This window comes from Lineus longissimus, chromosome 10, assembly GCF_910592395.1.
Source record: "Lineus longissimus chromosome 10, tnLinLong1.2, whole genome shotgun sequence".
Classification (NCBI taxonomy): domain Eukaryota; kingdom Metazoa; phylum Nemertea; class Pilidiophora; order Heteronemertea; family Lineidae; genus Lineus; species Lineus longissimus.
Genome location: NC_088317.1, coordinates 9,235,698 through 9,254,998, shown reverse-complemented (window position 1 = coordinate 9,254,998; position 19,301 = coordinate 9,235,698). Strand labels below are relative to the sequence as shown.

The window sequence follows — 19,301 nt, the reverse complement described above, 5'->3', positions numbered from 1 at the left end:
AACCAGTACAAAATTCAACACCATTGTCATATTGTAATCATTGCCTTTTGCAGGGTGTAAAGTTTCTACGACGTTTCAAGCAGCTCATGAACCCAGCCCAGGTGTTTGACCTAATGAATGGTGGGCCATATACTGGGATACGCCTGTTCCAAAAGTTTGATCCATTCCGCATTCTGGTTTGTGGGGGAGATGGTAGTGTAGGCTGGGTGTTTCAAGAAATGGATAAACTCAAGTTGCATAATCAGGTATGTTGGTGTAAAGCTTTCTCCTTGGTAGTAAAATGATTTGATTTCTAGCTGGTGTCAATTTTAGTTTTCAAAACGTTTTTTCGATATTTAAGATTGGTGATTCAGTTCAGTTAACATGGGGTTCATCCTGCGGATATTGAGATGTTGTGCCCCTATTAATCATTGAACCATCCAGCAATATGTCTGTGATCAAAGAAACCCATTCACCGTTCTTAGGCGTTGGTTGGTAATCAAAGTCATTCTCATTATCAAAATGGCTAAATGTACCTGGCAGGTCACATGGTATTTTACATTTCTCAGATGCATCTGACCAAAATTCAGATCTGGTCAATTTTAATGTGACCAGGTATTTCAAACTTAACAGACAAACATCCCTTTGATGAAAAAGTTTGAATATGTGTCATTGATCCAAAAGGGAAAATAGAAATCTACATCGGGAGGAAAGTTCTTCTTAAGAAAAGAATTGTATTAATTCTTCTTAGGAAAATCAACATATCAAACTATGGGTTCTTGATCGATTTGTAGATGGCTTGTGAATTATTATAATGCACTTGACACAGCGACTGGAGGAAGGTTTTTATATACAAGGAGTTGCATAAAAATTGCGTATAAATTGCAAATATAACCAATACACCTCTCAAACGAAGATATTGTTTTTCATCTGTTTACTCAATATTGAGGTTCATTATGTTTTTGGAACAATTTATTTTATTTTATTCTCAGTGGGTAGGGAAAAGGACATTGTTTACCTCATAGGAAAAAATGCTGTATATTGAGAAAGGGGCTATAGCCAGATGGTGTTTTGTCAAGGTGGGCACCATTTGTTTCGGTCCGTCTGTCCATCTACTTTTCAGAGTATATCTTGTCCGTCTGTTTTCCGGCGTCCGTCAAAAATGGTGGCACATTTGCTCACTGTTGAGTCTAGAAAGTTGAAACTGGGTCTGTGGATGACTTCTTGACACACAAAAAATTAGTGCCATTTGACCTACTTTCTGGTCTCCAGACAGCCATCTTTGAAAACCTTATTTTGTCAGTATCTCATGAACGCTGAACGCTAGAACCATGACATTTTTACTGACAATACTTCTGATGAGACTTCATGACATACTATACATGTTCTTTAGCAACATAATCATTCTGGTAAGCCGGGGCCTGGCCCTGGCTCAACATCTGTCCAAGAGAACCAGCTTAATGCACACACGGATTAGCAACCGTGAAAACCCTTAACGAAACCGTACTAGTCTCAGAGAACTTTGCCACAAAACACACTGTGGACTTCCCCACCCAACAACATTCTGGCGGGACCAGCCAGCTGATGACGTCATTTGATCGCCAATGATGTCACAGTGCGTACGAGACTTCTAGCCGTCACATTACGTGACATACTCCAACAGTAATTGCGGAAGACACCTAACTCGACTCTACGTCATTCACCGGTCAAACCTAGTCGCAGCAAAAGGCAAATTTCAGTCCTTTGCCTCGTTCGAATTCCATAATATACAGGTTTTTGATTTGACCTACTTTTGAAGGTCACAGAGATCAAACACTTAAACTACATCAAAGGTGGAACGTTTCATCATTAATTGTCCTAGACTCTTCAAATATGATATATAGACACTTATTGACTATCGATATGACCTACTTGTACAGGTGTAAGTAGGTCCGGTCATGAAACTCAATGTCGATCATATGCCAAGAAACCGTTGATTGATATGATCAAGCTAACCATGGTGCTTATAACATTTAGACCTTGACCTAGTTTCAAAGGTCAGAAAGGTAACATTTTACTGAAGGTGGTACGTTTCAATACAATTTGTTACAGATTCTTCAAATTTTATATGTAGACACCTAATGGGCAACTGTGGACCCAATTTAAACTTACCTTACAGGCAGAGAGCTTTCAGTTGCAATCGGCAACATGTGCTCGGACTCTGTTGTCCTCGAGTATGATGTTCCCCAGGGCTCTGTTCTTGGTCCTGTTCTGTTCACCATATACACTCTACCACTCAGTGCTGTTATGCAAGAACATAATGTTCCATACCAACTGTATGCTGACGACAATCCGCTTGAAGCGTCAGCCCCCTGTGGCGATAGTTTGCAGAGCAAGCGGATGGTGACACGCGTGGAATCATGTGTTAAGGATGTGAAGGACTGGTTATTTGAAAACAAACTAGCGCTCAATGCCCCCAAAACGGATGTGATTAACATTGTTTCATCGCGCAGAACTGGATCTATTGCCGGAATATCAGTTGATGGAGTATCAGTACCAAAGTCTGACTGTGTACGGGATCTAGGCGTTCTTCTGGACCAGGGCATGACAATGCAAGCACATCTAAAGAAGATATGCAACGCTGCATATGCCAGTTTGTATAGTATTGGCCGTGTTAGCAGATACCTTGACCAGGATAGCCGGGAACGTCTGGTTCATGCCTTCGTGTCCTCTCGGCTTGACTGCAACAATGGATTACTTGCTGGTTTACCGAAGAAGACACTTGCTCCATTACAGCGTGTTCAAAATACTGCTGCTCGCATCGTTTGCAGAGTCAGGAAGTTTGATCACATAACACCCACTCTGATCAAGCTTCACTGGCTGCCTGTGGCAGAAAGGATTGACTTTAAGGTGTTGCTTCAGGTGCACAAGTGCGTGCAGGGTGCAGCTCCCCAGTATCTGAGAGACCTTGTTTCTGGGAAACCTGCTCCCCGCACAACCCGATCAGGTGCTTTCTCGGAGCTGGTGGTTCCTAGAACCAAGACTTCTTTTGGGGATCGTAGTTTCAAGTGTTATGGACCGCGTCTATGGAATACTCTTCCATGCCACATTCGGGACACTGTGGACACTGAAAAATTCAAGGGAGCGATAAAGACCTGGCTGTTTGTGCGAGCTTTTGGAGAGGGAGCGCTGTGAGCAAGGACTCTGTCCATGGAATAGCGCTATAAAAGAGACTATTATTATTATTATTATTATTAATTTCTACCTAGTTATCAAGTTCACAGAGGTCAAACTCTAGAAGTGTCATTGATAGTGTCCCATTTTGTCATATCAAGGAGTCTCCTCCATCTGTCATTTCATCCACCACTAACTCATTACCAGGTGAGCAAAATGTCCCCAGGACATTTCATTATGATTGTCAAACTACACTCTGTCCCAGCTAGGCGTCATGTGAAAACATACTTTTGACTATATCTCATGAATGCTGCTAGCTAGCGATATGTAATTTATACTGTGGACACTTCTCATGAGATGAGACTACATTACATAATACTCAGGTTTTCGATTTGACCTACTTTTCAAAGTTCCAGCGGTTAAAAAGTGTACTCCATAACTAGTGATGCTCGGTTTTTATCTTTAGGTGGTATAAATGTAATATTGTGTCATTGTGCCTTTTGGAGTTTTGATGATTTTCGAACTACAGCTAGTAACAGAACTAAGTATTGTGTCGTAACGTCGTCGAATCTTACCGTGATCGCGTCCTAGCACTAGGTCGGCCTGATGAGGGCACAGTACGAACCCCGTAGCGTCACCTAAATCCCATCGGCTCGTATCGTCATAATTGTCGGGTCGCACTTGATATTTTTTTCGGTTCATGTTTAATTTCGGACCGTACCTGAATTTACCTCGGCTCGTAATCTACATGTTGTCTGCCAGTTCCTGACCAAAATATTAAATGTTATTGTACTTCAAATTGACCAATCATACTTATTACGTTCCCAGTTTTGATTGGTTCATTTTAGTAGTATATGAAAATCACACTTTAAATCAGAATCCAACTGTTTTCGTCTAAATTAACAGAATCCAACACAGAATCTAGGAGCACTTCGATTCTGTTTTAAAATGTGGATTTCATAGACCGGACCCGTTCAGGACTCTTGAAAAAATCAGTTCTGGCCGTTAAAAACAACGTAAATTCAAAAGTTCTCCTTCACGTTTGGTGGTAGCATTCTCTCTCGAAATTTGAGAGCGTGGGAAACTATTATTAATCGGGGAGTAAGAAAAGATCGAAAGATGAAGATAGACAACAAAACGCTGTTTTTTGGATTATTATGTTTTTTAATACTACACATTTCCACCTCTAAAAGTTACATCGTATTACAGTATTATTCTATTCTGAAGTTTGTGCTAAAGACTTACTTCGTATTGTAACATCAACATCTATTCTAAAGTTTTTGGTCAAGTTTTCGCCTTGGCAAAGTTTACATCATCGAGATACAACATGTAGTTTGATAAAGTTTTCTTCGAGTTACAACATCCATAAGTTTGTTAAAGTTACAAAGTTACATACATCTATTCGTCTAAATTATTCATACTAGTTTTGTTCTCCCCCCCCCCCCCCCCCGCTTAATGTACTTCTTTTGCTTTGCTGAGGAGTTGTGGGAAAATTCGTGGCAGGAGAAAACTAGTGTCGTATATGTCCCGTTTTATCCCGAATTGCCTTTCTATGGTCGCATTTACTTTTTAGCTCACCTCTTAGCAGAGGTGAGCTTATCCCATACCGTGGCGTCCGTCGTCCGTCGTCGTCGTCGTCGTCCGTCGTCCGTTAGCAGGGCACGTTTCGTAACTGTTAGAGCTATTGAGTTGAAACTTAGTACACATGTACCCTTATGTAATGACACCTAGGAGACGAAGTTTCGGTCCGATTCGTTTCATGGTTTGGCCACCAGGGGGCCAAACGTTAAAAGTGAAAATATGCAATATCTCCCTTAATAGTAGTCGGGAAATTTTGAAAAAAATATGGTAGGTACTTCTAGCAAAGGTGCATCATATATCCTCCGGGTTTTTGATTTGACCTCCTTTTCAAGGTCACAGAGGTCAAATGGTGTAAATTGGCCGTTAGGATGTAACATTGGCACGTTTCTAAACTGCAATGACTATTGATCCCAAATTTGGTACACATTTACCCCTTAGTCAGGTGATCTCAGGGACCAAAGTTTGGTCCAATATGATTCACCACCTGACCACCAGGGGGCAAAATCCAAAAACCTTAAAAATGTGATTATTCCTTTACTTCTTGCCCGATTGCCACCAATTTGATATCATGGGTACATCTAACCACCATACAGTATATGTCACACAGGTTTTTAATTTGACCTTCTTGTCAAGGTCACAGAGGTCAAATGGCGTAAATTCGCCGTCAGGCCGTAACTATGGCATGTTTCTTAACTGCAATGACTATTGATCACAAATTAAGTACACATGTACCCCTTGGTCAGGTGATCTCAGGTACCGAAGTTTGGTGCGATCTGATTTGCCGTTTGGCCTCCAGGGAGGGGGCCAAATCCTAAATTCTTCAAAATGCCATTATTCCTAGTAATGACTTGCCCGATTGGCACCAATTTTATATCATAGGTACATCTAATTCTAACATCCATTCAATGTGTCACCCGGGTCTTCTTTGATTTGACCTACTTTTCAAGGTCACAGAGGTCGAATGTACTGTAAATTGGCCATTTTGGGGAAATTGTAATTGCTTGGACCCACATCAAACCTAACACTACATGACACAAGACCATGCTCTTTATCCATCTTTCCTCCACATGAGGTGAGCACAATTGCCCTGTCCATTTCATTTATCGTTTCCGAGAAGGTCGTACGCCGAAAATTGTTTTATAATCTCTCTCATCGATAGGCCTTTACTTAGCATGAGGATGTAGTACATGCAGTATTGGCCGCAGACTGTGGACAAAGGGCTTTGAAGCCGAATATAGATCGAGTAAAAGTTCCTTCTCTACTAAGAATTTCTCTGAATCTCGCTTTTCTGGGGGCTTCTCCATTACTGTCAAAGTACTCGTGAGGAGGAACTTGGTTAAAATAAAGGCTCACCCAATGTTCACCTGGCTCTCGGGCTTTTGCCGTATTGCTTATGTATGCGCAGGGTCTCCGTTTTCGAGCGTTCGTCGGAAGAGTATCACTAGACACCGCCTTGGTAAAAATGTTTTGTGTCCCCAGGTGTCTTTTCATTAAAACGTTCATTTCGTGTTTGTTCATATTTATTTTTCTGCTCCTTTCACCCCGCTGTGACTGTAATACACGTTTCGATCGGCATCAATTTCCACGAAAGAATCGTATTCGTATAAAACTATGAGATTCACTGCTTCGGTGGTGGCCGTGGATAGCCTTATTTCCACTCCGACATCACCATTTTTTGCGAGTTGGAAAGCACTCGATTCCGCGTCATCCGGCGCTAAATTGAAGACGTACAAGGCATATCCATCCACATAGTCGTCCAGTGATATGTCGTTGCTCTTGTTGGCCGGCCACAACTTGCTTCCCCGAAAGAGCGTCATGTATCCATTCACCACATTTTTCGCGGTAAAATCCACCTTTAGTTCCCCGTAAGGGATAGATGCCCCCGCGACAGTTAGTTTTATGCTTGTCACGCTGTAGTGTTTGAAGTTGAACGGGTTTCCATCCAGGGCCCCGTTCATGGCGTTGCTGGCAAGCAGTCCTATAGCGATGCGCCTCGGCGTTTCTCCTTTGCACAGGTTTGCCTCGGACAAGTCGCTTCCTCCTGCTGCTTTTTGGTAGTAGCGCATTTCAATCCTTGTCACGGGGTATTTTGCGTTTGCTGTGAGAAGCCGCTGCTCGTGCGCTACTCGGACGTAGCTGGCTATTTCTTTGACGCTTGTCATCAGTATTGCTTTTTGGCTCACCGTAGGGGAGTCTATACAATACCGCAGTGTCCGTCGTCCGTCGTCCGTCGTCGTCTGTCGTCGTCCGTCGTCCGTCGTCGTCGTCGTCGTATCCTGTTTCAAAAACAGTGGCACGTTTCTTAACCGCTAAGCCTATGAACTTGTAACTTTGTACACAGGACTCCCTTGGTCAGATGACCTGTGACAATAAATTTCGGTTCGATCTGATTCTTAATTTGGCCACCAGGGGGCCGAATGTAGATATCTAAAAAGTGTGATATCTCGCTTATTAATGACTTGTTTGGAATGAAATTTTTGTGGTAGGTACTCATAGCAAGGATACATCATATATCATACGGGTTTTTAATTTGACCTACTTTTCAAGGTCACAGAGGTCATATGGCGTAAATTGGCCGTTAGAGTGTAAACTATGGCACGTTTCTTAACCACTAAAGCTATGAACTTGAAACTTGGTACATATAACCCCCTATATCACATAGCCTCTGGTGCTGAATTTCAGTTTGATCTGATTCTCAACTTTGCCACCAGGGGGCCAAAAGTGGATATCTAAAAAGTGTGATATCTCGCTTATAAGTGACTTGTTTTCGGTAAAGTTTTTATGGTAGGTACTCTGAGGAAGAATACATCACATGTCTTACGAGTTTTCAATTTGACGTACTTTTCAAGGTCACAGAGGTCAGATGGCGTAAATTGGCCGTTAGAGTGTAAACTATGGCACGTTTCTTAACCACTAAAGCTATGAACTTGAAACTTGGTACATATAACCCCCTATATCACATAGCCTCTGGTGCTGAATTTCAGTTTGATCTGATTCTCAACTTTGCCACCAGGGGGCCAAAAGTGGATATCTAAAAAGTGTGATATCTCGCTTATAAGTGACTTGTTTTCGATAAAATTTTTATGGTAGGTACTCTTAGGAAGAATACATCACATGTCTTACGAGTTTTCAATTTGACCTACTTTTCAAGGTCACAGACGTCAGATGGCGTAAATTGGCCGTTAGAGTGTAAACTATGGCACGTTTCTTAACCAGTAAAGCTATGAACTTGAAACTTGGTGCATATAACCCCCTACATCAGATAACCTTTGATGCCGAATTTCGGCCTGATCTGATTCTTTATTCGGCCACCAGGGGGCCATAATGGAAAAAGGAAGAAGTGCAATATCTTGCTCATTTGAGTGAATTGTTTTCGATAACATTTTTATGGCAGGGACATCTAGCAAGGATACACCACATGTCCTACGATTTTTGGATTTGACCTCCTTTTCTAGGTCACAGAGGTCAAATGGCGTAAATTGGCCATTAGAGTGTAACTATGGCACGTTTCTTAACTGCTGAAGCTATGAACTTGAAAGTTGGTACATGTAACCCCCCACATTAGATAATCTCTGACACCGAATTTTGGCCTGATCTGATTCTTGATTTGGCCATCAGGGGGTCAAAACTGAAAAAGTAGGACGTGCAATATCTCGCTTATTAATGACTTTTTTTCGATGAATTTTTTATTGCAGGGACTCATAGCAATCACACGATATTGATCTTGTTGATGTCATAGACAATTATTGGTTTGATCATAAACTTATATATACTGCCCTGTCTTATTACTTGACATCAATACATATCTAAAAAAGTCTTCATGCCTGATTGTGTTCACCATATTCACCTCTAAATTAAGCATGATCCTGCCTACTAAAATATGTATACGGTGAGCACAATGGCCCCTGGCCGTTTCATTCCAATTTTATCTTGTAATCGGTAGCTGTTGATGCGGACATCAGGCTGAATTTGGGGTTTCCTAATGTTAGTTTGACGGTTAGTGGTACTTTGCTGAGAAGCAGTTTCCCTTGTTCGAACATCTCATTATGGATCCGACCCTGGAGTTCAAAAGATTGGCTGAACTTCGTCATCTTGAATCGGCTCACCGCCCCCTTGTTGGTGGCTGTGCCGTCACTTATTGTAGCACCGGTTGTCTCCATGTCGGTCACGTCTTTGAAGTATCCTCCTGCTCTTAATTGGTGGGTTTTTGCGTCTTTGCCATAACTGAGCAACGCCTCCAGGTAAGACCGATAAGCGTGCATGCTGCTGGTGCTCCCAATCTGTGTCCCGGAAAGCGATACTTCGGCCTGTTTGAACATCGTACCGACCAGATAGTTTATTGGGTAGCATTGCGCCTTTGGGTCAACAGTGCCTCCTGTTTTCTCTGTCAGAGCGGTGCCATCCAGTTTGACAATTTTGGCCCTGATGTAGATGGTCGTTTCCCGAAGATCGATGTAATTTTTTTTGTCGGTTTGCGGTTTAAATTCAATGACATCGGTGTTCTCAATCGAAGTTGTTGGGTGCACCTCTACGAGTTTTCCGGACGTGATCGCTGTTTGTGTTGGTTTTGTTTCGAACAACTCCAATTCCGCCTTAGTGCGATAAGCGACATGTTTTCTTCTCGGGGTAACTATCGGCGACGGGTGAAAAATCCCTTCTCAGAGTTTGATTTTTGTCCTTTTATTCTTTTTGCTTTTTTGGTCCTCGGCGGCTCTTCCAGTGGTCGCTTGTTTACGCGTCGATCTCTACCCGGTCGGGGCGTTGTTATCGCATCCACAATGTCTTTTCTTACATCATGCCCGACTTCTCTTACTCCCTCAAGGGCTCTCTCTTTAAAGGCGGATTTTATATTCTTTCCGTCCATAGCGTCTCCAAGAACTGCCACGCCCTGCGCCAGAAGAACCTTTCCCGCCCTTGACGCCGCTCTTTTAGCCATGGGTAGGACGGTTCTCTTCAGTACGGGAATGATGCATCTAAACATTTTGCTTAATGTGTCCCCAATCCCGTATCCCTCTTGGTATGGAGTTCCTCGGAAAACTGGGAGGCCTCCTGCCTGTTCTCCTTTCCCGCAGTAATGGGCGATGTAGTCTGCGTCCACGGGCTCGTAGATGACGCGCCTTGCTAGGGCGCATGTCCTTCCACTCCTCTTTGACATGATATGATGTGGAATTAAGGGGCTTTTTGTTTACGGGTATATGATATATAGTTTCCTACGCGATTGGTATTTTATGTCCTCGTGCTGACTCCTCCAACCACACGGCAACTACGTTCTATTGCACCCATTTCTTCGCATCGAAGGGTAGCCAACTCAGATTTCGCTGGCGCTTCGACTTTCGGGTGGTCGGTTTCGATGTTAATTCGGATGGTGAGGCCGCATCCGTTTTGGAGGAATCCAGCGTCAAGAAAATGCTCTTCTCCACCACCCCCCGGCTTCTGTCGGGAGATTCTTGGATGACACTGACGCTGCTGTTGTTGTTTTTTTGGGCTTGGGTGCTCGGGACTGCACTTTTCTGAAAGTCGGTTAATGCTTTCAAAATGCTTTTGTCAACCCCTGTCGCTCCCCGCAGGTTGAACACAGGTGTAGAAGCGGCTTTAGGAGAACTGATTTTACCCAGGGGGGTCTGGTCTCCTTTATTTTCCCTGAGCTGAAGGTAGTTTAACAAGACCTGTTTCTGATTCTTGAGTGCCCTGGGCTTTTTCGGGGGGGGGGGGGGTGTATCGGGAATTTGGGCTCCGCGAATATCTGCTGCCGGTGCTGGAATCACCGCGGGACTGCCGCTCGATTCTGCCCTGTCCGCTGAGTTTATCCAGCATCGGGGCACGCCGATCTCCGTTAGTTTTGCGGCCAAGCGATAGGCTCCGGGGGGAGCGTGGTAGTCGAGGTCTTCGGGAGCCAAAAGGAAATGAAGGCTTCGCAAAATATTTGATTTCGGTAATACAGTTCCGTCGATTATCACTTCATAAGTGCTATCCTTCCAGTCAATTTCACCCTGGAAATGTTGCACGTAATCGCGTAATATTCTGTTAATGAAGGGATGACGGATGCCGATGATCTGAAATCTGCTCAACAAGTCTTCGAGTCGCCATGCTTGTCCGGTGTTAGTTTGTGCTTTTTCCTTGATTTGTCCAGTTTGTTTTTGTTCCCAGCGTTTCCTCGCGAGCAAATCTAGTTTCACATCATCCGGTAGGTCTTTTTGATTGAGGCCCTCCTTTTTTTCATCTTCTTCGTTTTCTTGAGGTGGTGGCGGCGGTACTGTAATTGTCTGTCGACATTTAGCCCGGTAGGTACTCAGAACACTATGACGCTCTCCCCGAAATCTGGATTCATTGACATCTGGATTAAGCCGCTGTTTTTAGCCTCTCTTCCCGGTTATTCCGGATATAAGACTCCCTATTGCCGAGACGGCCAGTGGTATGAGAGAGCCAAAAAATCCACCCGATTGCGCCAACAGAGCTTTTTTAATTCGTAGGCTAGTTCGGGGAGTCTTAAGCCGACATACCAATGGGCTGTGCTTTCGTAGTTTTTGTGCTTTATTCTCCGGAACTGGCACAGTGCAATGGTGGACGTTCTCTATACACTCTAAAATCGCGTCAACTTGACCTTTGCTGCTAAATCGAGAAGTTTTGCGCGTGTTGATCGACTGGAGGCCCTCCCGAGCAAGGATAGAAAGTCTAAGTGTTGTTTTGCTTTTGATTTACCCGCTTTGGAGCAAGGAGATCCAAATGAGTACATCTGGGCCCGGTTGTTAGAAAAAAAGTTTATTTTAACATGCCGTTACCAGTAACGGCATGTTAAATCCAGTAACATGCCGTTACCAAACAAACCGTTAATATGTTGTTGTTAGAAGCAAAATTTTAAGCATTTTTGGTAACAGCTAGTTAACAACATGTTATCTTCTGTTCAGAAAAAAAATTCCCATAATTCATTGCAAATTTTTTGGAATTGATCTACTTCCTGTGAAAAAATTCAAGATGATGACAAAGAAATCCAAGGAGCCCAATTTTACAGCCAGGGAAGTAGCAATTCTGACTCAAATGGTGAGGCAGAATGCGTCGATAATGACATCTAAGTTCCGCAACATGACGGAGAATGATAGGAAAAATGAGTTGTGGACAAATATAGCCACCAGTGTCAATGCTGTTGGCATTTGCAAGAGAACCTCGGATGAGGTGAAAGAGAAGTGGCGCCAGTTGAAGGCCAAGGCCAAATCCCAACAGGCCAAGTCCAAGAAAGAAGAGAAGAAGACGGGAGGTGGCCCAGCTGTCGCACTAGATATGGTGTCAGAGACGATAGCCGATATATTCAAGGCTGACCCAAGCTGGGAAGGAATTAAAGGAGGCTCGGAGTCTGCAGCTTGTGCGTTTACTTCTCCACCCCCTGCTGCTACTGCCATAAGTCATCATGCCATTGCCAATGTTGCCAGTGAAACATTTTTTCCTTTGACAGTTGGACCAGAGCCAGCATTTTTTGACCAAGGTATGTCATGTATGTTAGAATCATCCCTTTTGTGCATATTTCAAAGCCAAAATTTGCCACATTATAGGGCAAAAGTGAAATGACAGCCAGCAATGCCAATGAGCAACCAATCAAAAACTTCTAATATATTTTTTATGTCAAATACTCCTTCATTAAATTTGCCTTTAAATGTCAGATCTTTATTGCCTAAGTCATGACAGTTTGTTCTTGAGCATACATCTTTATTATTCTAAGGGTAAAAATAACTCATAAACTAAAAAAAACACGTCTGCTTACAGTTCATGAGTTGGCACTATGCCAGTGCCTAGCCTAAAAAAAATCAATAATGGCGGCCATGCTGCTTCTTCTGACAATCTGATCACAGTGTATGGGTTATCTGTGTCCGTCTCCATTGAAAGGAAGACTGACTATTCATATAATACACCCTAAAGTGTTCACCAGAATATAATATTTTACAACAGCTCACCTAATAGTCATGCCATGTCCAATTATGCCTCCAAAACATGTTATGACTCGAGATTACTTTCAATGCATGTCCGGCTGGTTTCACGAAATGTATGGCCATGCACACTGAAGATGCACACAGCTGCAAAGCCAATGGTCACAGGTGATTGTGTTACATTAACATAGTTTGTTGTCAACGTTTTTAGCTCAGCTGACAAAGTCAGCTGAGCTTGTCAAACAAGCTGCTCGGTGGCGTCCGTCTGTCAGTCCGTCCGTCCGTCCGTCCGTCCGTTAAACCCATGGTGCACATTTTGTAACCGTAAGACCTAGAGACTTCAATTTTGCATTTCTGGATACTTCTGGTCAAACTCTACTTTCAAAACAAAATTTGTCGCCATTCGACCTACTTCCTGCGAGCGAGAGCGCATGAAGGAAACTGGCCTATATCGGCCTAGGAGCAGCAGAATTAGTCGAAATATGCTTTAATATTAAGATAAAATTCTTGAAAAACTATTTTATTGAGAAAAAGTTCAAAATTTTAACAGGAGAGGGCGCTACCTGCCTTTTAATTATTTCTGCTGATTCAAATTCCCGCCCGATGACGTCAGCCATCAATGAAGTCTCCTATTTGCCAGTTCTCAAAACATGGCAGCTACACAAAAAAGCAGCAGTAGCTCCAGGAATAAATCACTGTTCACTTCAGCTTCGTAATCGATTGTACCCCCACTTTATTGTGTTTTGTGTGGTGTTCCTATTCAATCAACGATGTGAGGCCTTATTATGTTGGTTTTAATTGAGAAGGTGCATTTTAGCGGCCTACGAAATACCGAAGCGGAGACAAAATGGCGGCATGTTGTTTACTCGATCCATGTGCAATAATCTTGGAGCTCAATGACACTCAGCTCGATGACGATGGTAGTCTGGTAGGCGATATTATCATCAGTTCGTTTCAGTGGTAGTCGTAAGGTCTTTAGGGACTACTTTCAGAAATTAGTTCTTGAAAATTTGGCCACATTTCTGTGAAAACGATATCGGAAGTGCATGCTCTGTTATTCGCGATGACATCGCCGATGTATTTTGAAGTGGAGAATTCCCACAGTATGTGCAGTGAATCGGCATGATTCTGTTCGCCTATTAAGTTTTAGTTCTACGATTCTTTCATGAGTAAAAAGTAGACATTCTAAGCAATACAATAATGTCACTCCCATAAAAATTTATTTGAAATTGAGGGAGCTACGGCACTCTCTTCGGCAACTGACAGCGCTGAAAAAATACATTGCATACTGTACAATACCAAATAGCATAGGGAATCACCAGAAATGACGTCATCGCTGGTCTAAATAGAAAACTACGGTGGCGCAGTAGAGCACAAGAAAAGGTTTAGCATTAACTTCGTCATGCAAGCTTCAGCAACAAAACGATTTCTCATGAATGATTTACTTGATCATCATCAGCTTGTTTCCCCTGATAGATAAAAAAAAATGATTTACAATTTCCACCAAAGTTTTCTATTTTGTGTATAGTCACATGTCATTTAACTGGCAAGGAGCCAAGCAGACAATCAAAACTTACTATTGTTCAATAAAACATAATTTTCTTAACTCTGTCATATTTTTCACTTTCATACTAAACAACGCAGGTTTCCCTTTATGACCCAAGAATAATTCTTTAGACATTTTTAATGACTCGGAATCCATGCACTCTGATTCTCCATAAATGGATGTATGGTTTGACCAATTCTTGCATGACATGTCCACCAAACAAAATGTGAATGCAGTCCGGCAAAGAGGAACAACCAACCATTCACTTCGACTTTTAAAGGCTACATGGTTCCAAGAAAATACATTTATACTACCAAGTAAAAGGTTCATCCTACATTTTCGTTCATATGTAGTCTAGCATTTACTTGTTTTGGTAGCAACTACTGATTTCTAAAAATCCTTTGCTTTCACAAGAACTAAACTATTCCAATTTTTGAAGCATACTAAATACTTCAAAATCTGGAGTAAAAGCTTATGCTTGTTTTTATTCATATGGCCCATCAACAGGTGCATACCATAAACCATGAGAATGTTCCAACAGTGGCATAATTATGTCAACCAAAAATATTGGTACCGTAGTGAACGCAAAAGGATATCAAATACCATGGAGCATGCCATTTTCATGCATAATGAACTAAACACCGGGAAGATATTAATGATATTAACTCAGCTGAGCGCCAGGCCCTTGGGCCTCTTGTTGAGATTTAGAATTAAATAAGTACCAAAAAAATTAAATCTGAAAGAAGGCAATTTATTGTTTCGTATTTTCATTTTTCTGATAGCTAATTTTTTAATTAAAAATGACTGAAAATACTCATTGTAGTGTATAGCCCAAATATCTATGATTCCAGTTATTGCTCCTTCAACTCAGCAGTATAGGGTGCAGATGCAGTAATAATACCATGAAGTTGCTCAAATATGACAATCATTTCAGTTCATGATATAGTTGCAATATTTCATGACAAGATGAAATCAACTTCATCTTTATGAGAAAAAGTAGTAAATTTTCTAAAATCTATATTTGCCGTGAAAATATTCCAAGTCATTTTTTACATATTTATAAAACATAAATCCTTGTTTAACATCAATACCAGTATACACAATGTTAAAAATGTACCTTCGATTTTGGTAATTGAATTTACTATTATTTTATTCTCTTTTAAAGCCTTGTCGACTGTGGTCGAAATAACACCAGAAGAAGAAGAAGTCCAACGCCTCTGCATTGAAGCCTCTAGTGGACACGTTGAGGACCTGGGGAAGTTTGAGGAAATGCCATTGGAAGAAGATTGTGCAGAACTAGAATCGCTGAGATCGATGGCAGGACGAATAGAAAGAATGGGGAGGGGTAGGAAGAGGGGGAAGTCAGCAGTGAAGGCCACAGAGGAGAAAACTTGCGGACATTGTGCAAGGCAGCACGACATGATTGAGTCTGAAATACGGAACAATGAACTCAGGAGATGTGTTTTGGAACTCAAGATAGAAAAGTTAAGGTTGGAAGTTGCGAAGTTGAAGAGAGAGAGTTGAGTTGAGGAGTATAAATAGGCTAAAGGTTTTTTTGGACTGTAGAGACTGTATAGAATTGTTATCTTATTGTTATAGAATTGTTATCTTAAAATTGTTATCTCATGAGACTGTACATAATATTTATTTTCATATTGTTATTATTGTTATCCAAGGAGAATGTATATAATTGTTATTATTTTGATATTGTTATTGTTGTTATCTCATGTAGTAAATGTTGTTATTAATTAGAGAAGTTTATGATTTTAACAAATTACAAGTACTTAATTTTCTTTTTAAAGAAGTATTCTGAAATACTGACTCAATATATAGGTTCCGATATCTAACAAATGCAAAATAACAACTTAACAATCTGATCAATGCTGAAAGGTGGACATGCATGCTACTTCGACTTACTATAGTTTATGTAGTTAATAGTCCAGACAGACAGACAGACAGACTTGAAACAAAAGGACGTTCAAACTATAACATAACATAGACTGGCTGAATGACCTTTATTGAAAATATGACTAGAAAATATAAGTACACATACATGTACACTTATTTACAGAATATTTACACATAAGCAGCTAAAACAGAGCTGAGTAATACATGTATATCACAAACAATAAAGTCAGGTTGAGTTGCATTACAGTGATCACGGAACCGGTAGCCATCACTAAGTCTATCACAAGAGTTCTCCAAAATATGTGTTAGCAACATAGTCTCTCACATGGCCACCATCTTCTTCTCCATTATAGAGAAATCGCAGCAGCGGTTCTGGGACATCTGGTCCTTCTGTAAGAGGTTCCTTGAGAAGATGTGCAATGTTGTGTAGCACCGCACATGCACAAATGATGTTACACACTCTGGCTGGACTCATACGAATTTCCTGATGCAGGACACCAAATCTTCTCTTCAAAATACCAAAGCATCTCTCAATGGTTGCTCTTGTCTTCTTTTGAACCCGATTGTAGTGCCTTTGTGCATTGGTCATCGGCCTCAAGTAAGGGGTAAGAAGGAATGGCCTGAAATGGGCAATATTGTGGGTATATTATCCAATATCATAATCGGTATGATTCTTAAAAGATAATGATGATTCCAAATTGTCCACTATCATATTATTATTAGGTCACAGATAGTATCTGAAATTGACCCAGAACAAAGTCAGATTGATAGAACTCACTTTAAACAGAATTACGTGATTAATTCAACAATTGCACCCCATATCCAAGATAAACATGCACCAGCTGACCCCATCCATTGCCATCATGGCGTTTCAAAAATGGAAGTTTGATTTTTTTCTGTATACTTTTTGACTGTTTTTACAATAGCAGACCTCTGATGTGGACACAATTTGTAGGTATTGAGAAGAACATAGTGGAAGCATTGTAAAGGTTATTTTACTTACATGTGTCATCGCAGATAGCCTGCACATTTATGCTGTGATAGTGGGCCCTGTTGACAAATGCTGCTTCGTAGCTAGCCCTCTCAGCCTAATTGACTTCTTGGAGTTGGACATGCCAGTGTGCAGGTGTGCTAGGGGCCTGTATCTGAATGTGTGTACGGTCAACACAGCCACAAACGTTTGGAAAGCCTCCCATACCATAGAACCCACGTTTGATTTCCTCTCTTCTTGTAGGACGTCTTGGCCACACAACAAACTCGTTTAACTTGATTGCTAAAGATTGGGACACATTTGCAATGACTCTTGAGGTAGTACCAATGTTTATTCCAAAGTTGTCACCGATGGTAATGAGTTTATCCCCTGTGGCATAAAATTTCAGAGCTATCAATACTTGAGTTATTGTACTGAGACTCTGAGTTCTGTCTGTGGGCCGGCTCAGCTCATTGTCCAAGAGGTTACAGATCAACTCAATACCCTGTCTCCCAAAGCAAAAACGTTTCCTTATTGCCTCGTCTCCTTCGAAATCAGTTAGTGGGCAAATTTTTCTACGAAATGTCCTTTTTTGACGGTGAAGTTGAAAATTATGAAGTAATTGATCATGTAAAAGTATCCTGGCGGCCATTTTTTTGCAGGTAACATGTACCTGACGCAGCCCCTTGACAACGTTATTTGTAACGGCATGGTAACATGAAGATAACATGATGTTAGCATCAAAATGCTTTCTAGCAACAGATTTAACGAGTCGTTTAGGGTAACATAGACCTAACGACATGTCAACATACCGTTAGGGCCTAACATGCTTTCTAACAACCGGGCCCTGGTTTGGAATCAAAAACTAGATGTTTCCATTTCACTTAATTTACGGCAATACTAACAAAAATGGTGGTATGGGTTTTTAAATTTTTATTTCACATCGCCTAAGAACAACTGGTACTACACAGAAGAGAAAGTTCTAACAATTATTAGTCGAAGACTTCTTTACCGGCATTGGGTGCCATGTGTTTCAAGCCCTACCCCCCCCCCCCCTCAGCTCTCTTCGGCTAGTTTCGTTTTATTTTCAGTAGTACCAATCCTACTACTACAGTATCGGAGCGAGAGTAAGATTTTCAATTTCACAAGACGCCCGGCGTATGGTCCTCTTTCGATGACGTATAAAATGATGTCGAAAGATTAAAGTTATCAGGCTCCCCATTGCCGGGGAACGATTATACATGATTTTTTTTTTGTGCTTGGTATGTAATATGTATAGGCCTATACATAATAATTTACTTTCACAACGACGACAACCATTTGATCAAAATCTCCACGAAACATTAAGATTGATTTAAAACTCCACCAAACATTAAGATATAAGTAGGTATCTAATTTGTACGTTTACAACAGGCGTTATATGTTATTGGTCACACTATCGAGAGTTTGAAGAACTTAGTCGCTCAACACGATCAGACTATGACACTAACGACGACAATCATTATTTGATCAAAAACTCCACGAAACATTAAGATTGATTTTAAACTCCATCAAACATTAAGATATAAGTAGGTATCTAATGTGTACGTTTACAACAGGCGTTATATTGGACACAATATCGAGATGCCTTTATTTTTTCCCTCCTCCACCACCCTTTTTTGCGTACGGAACAAAAGCGTTCTGAAAGTCTTCTCCAAAAATGTCTGTGCGAAAACGAGCTTCTTCCGGGGTGTTCTGGTGCCCGTCTATAAACAAGTAACTGTTTGGCTTCTGCGTGGCACTTTCGTAAATTCTAACGAATGTCTCCGGCCTGCTCGGAAGAATGCGTCTCGCCAAATGCTGTCCAACCGACCGGTCTAACGGGCTTTTAAAGAGAACTAGATAGTGGCAACATCTAAGCATCGTTACTCTTGTTTTCCCATGGTGAAATAGGTTTTGCATGAGCACAATCCAACTCACGCCTCCGTGTTGACATTTCTTTGTCACCAGACGACTGATTTCCTCGCTGTTGCTGACCCCCTGCATAAGGTCATCGAAAATTGGCAACCCGTGCTGGCGCTCGCCGGTGTGGGGATCTCGGACGTGGATGTATTCGTCTAGATTTTCTGGGAGGCCCTCCACTGTTCGTATTGTATTCTCCCTTTCCAGCTCGGTCACTGTTTTCGATTGTTCCCCGTAGAACCAATATATATAATCGAAAGGCCCATCGACGACTCGTCTAGCATTTTTTAGGAGTTGCCGTACAAAG

General features: G+C 41.6%; 2 protein-coding genes across 3 annotated transcripts in view; both read left to right on the top strand.

Moving 5' to 3' along the window:
- The window catches only part of LOC135494968 (diacylglycerol kinase delta-like), a 782,762-nt gene that overhangs the window by 402,962 nt on the left and 360,499 nt on the right, over positions 1-19,301 (top strand). For both annotated transcript variants that reach the window (XM_064783336.1, XM_064783337.1), the window contains one exon: positions 54-245. In XM_064783336.1, the coding sequence (XP_064639406.1) occupies positions 54-245 (192 nt within the window). The remainder of the gene's footprint in view (positions 1-53; positions 246-19,301) is intronic.
- LOC135495004 (nuclear apoptosis-inducing factor 1-like) lies at positions 11,684-15,699 on the top strand. The gene is made up of 2 exons (XM_064783390.1): positions 11,684-12,190; positions 15,341-15,699. The coding sequence occupies exons 1-2, from the start codon at positions 11,686-11,688 to the stop codon at positions 15,697-15,699; spliced, it is 864 nt and encodes a 287-aa protein (XP_064639460.1). The 5' UTR covers positions 11,684-11,685.

Bases quoted from the DNA above. Each gene is read 5' to 3' on its own strand.
- LOC135495004 (XM_064783390.1), top strand. From the start codon at position 11,686: ATGATGACAAAGAAATCCAAGGAGCCCAATTTTACAGCCAGGGAAGTA. The intron at 12,191-15,340 runs GTATGTCATGTA...TCTCTTTTAAAG, and splicing joins GCCAGCATTTTTTGACCAAG to CCTTGTCGACTGTGGTCGAA.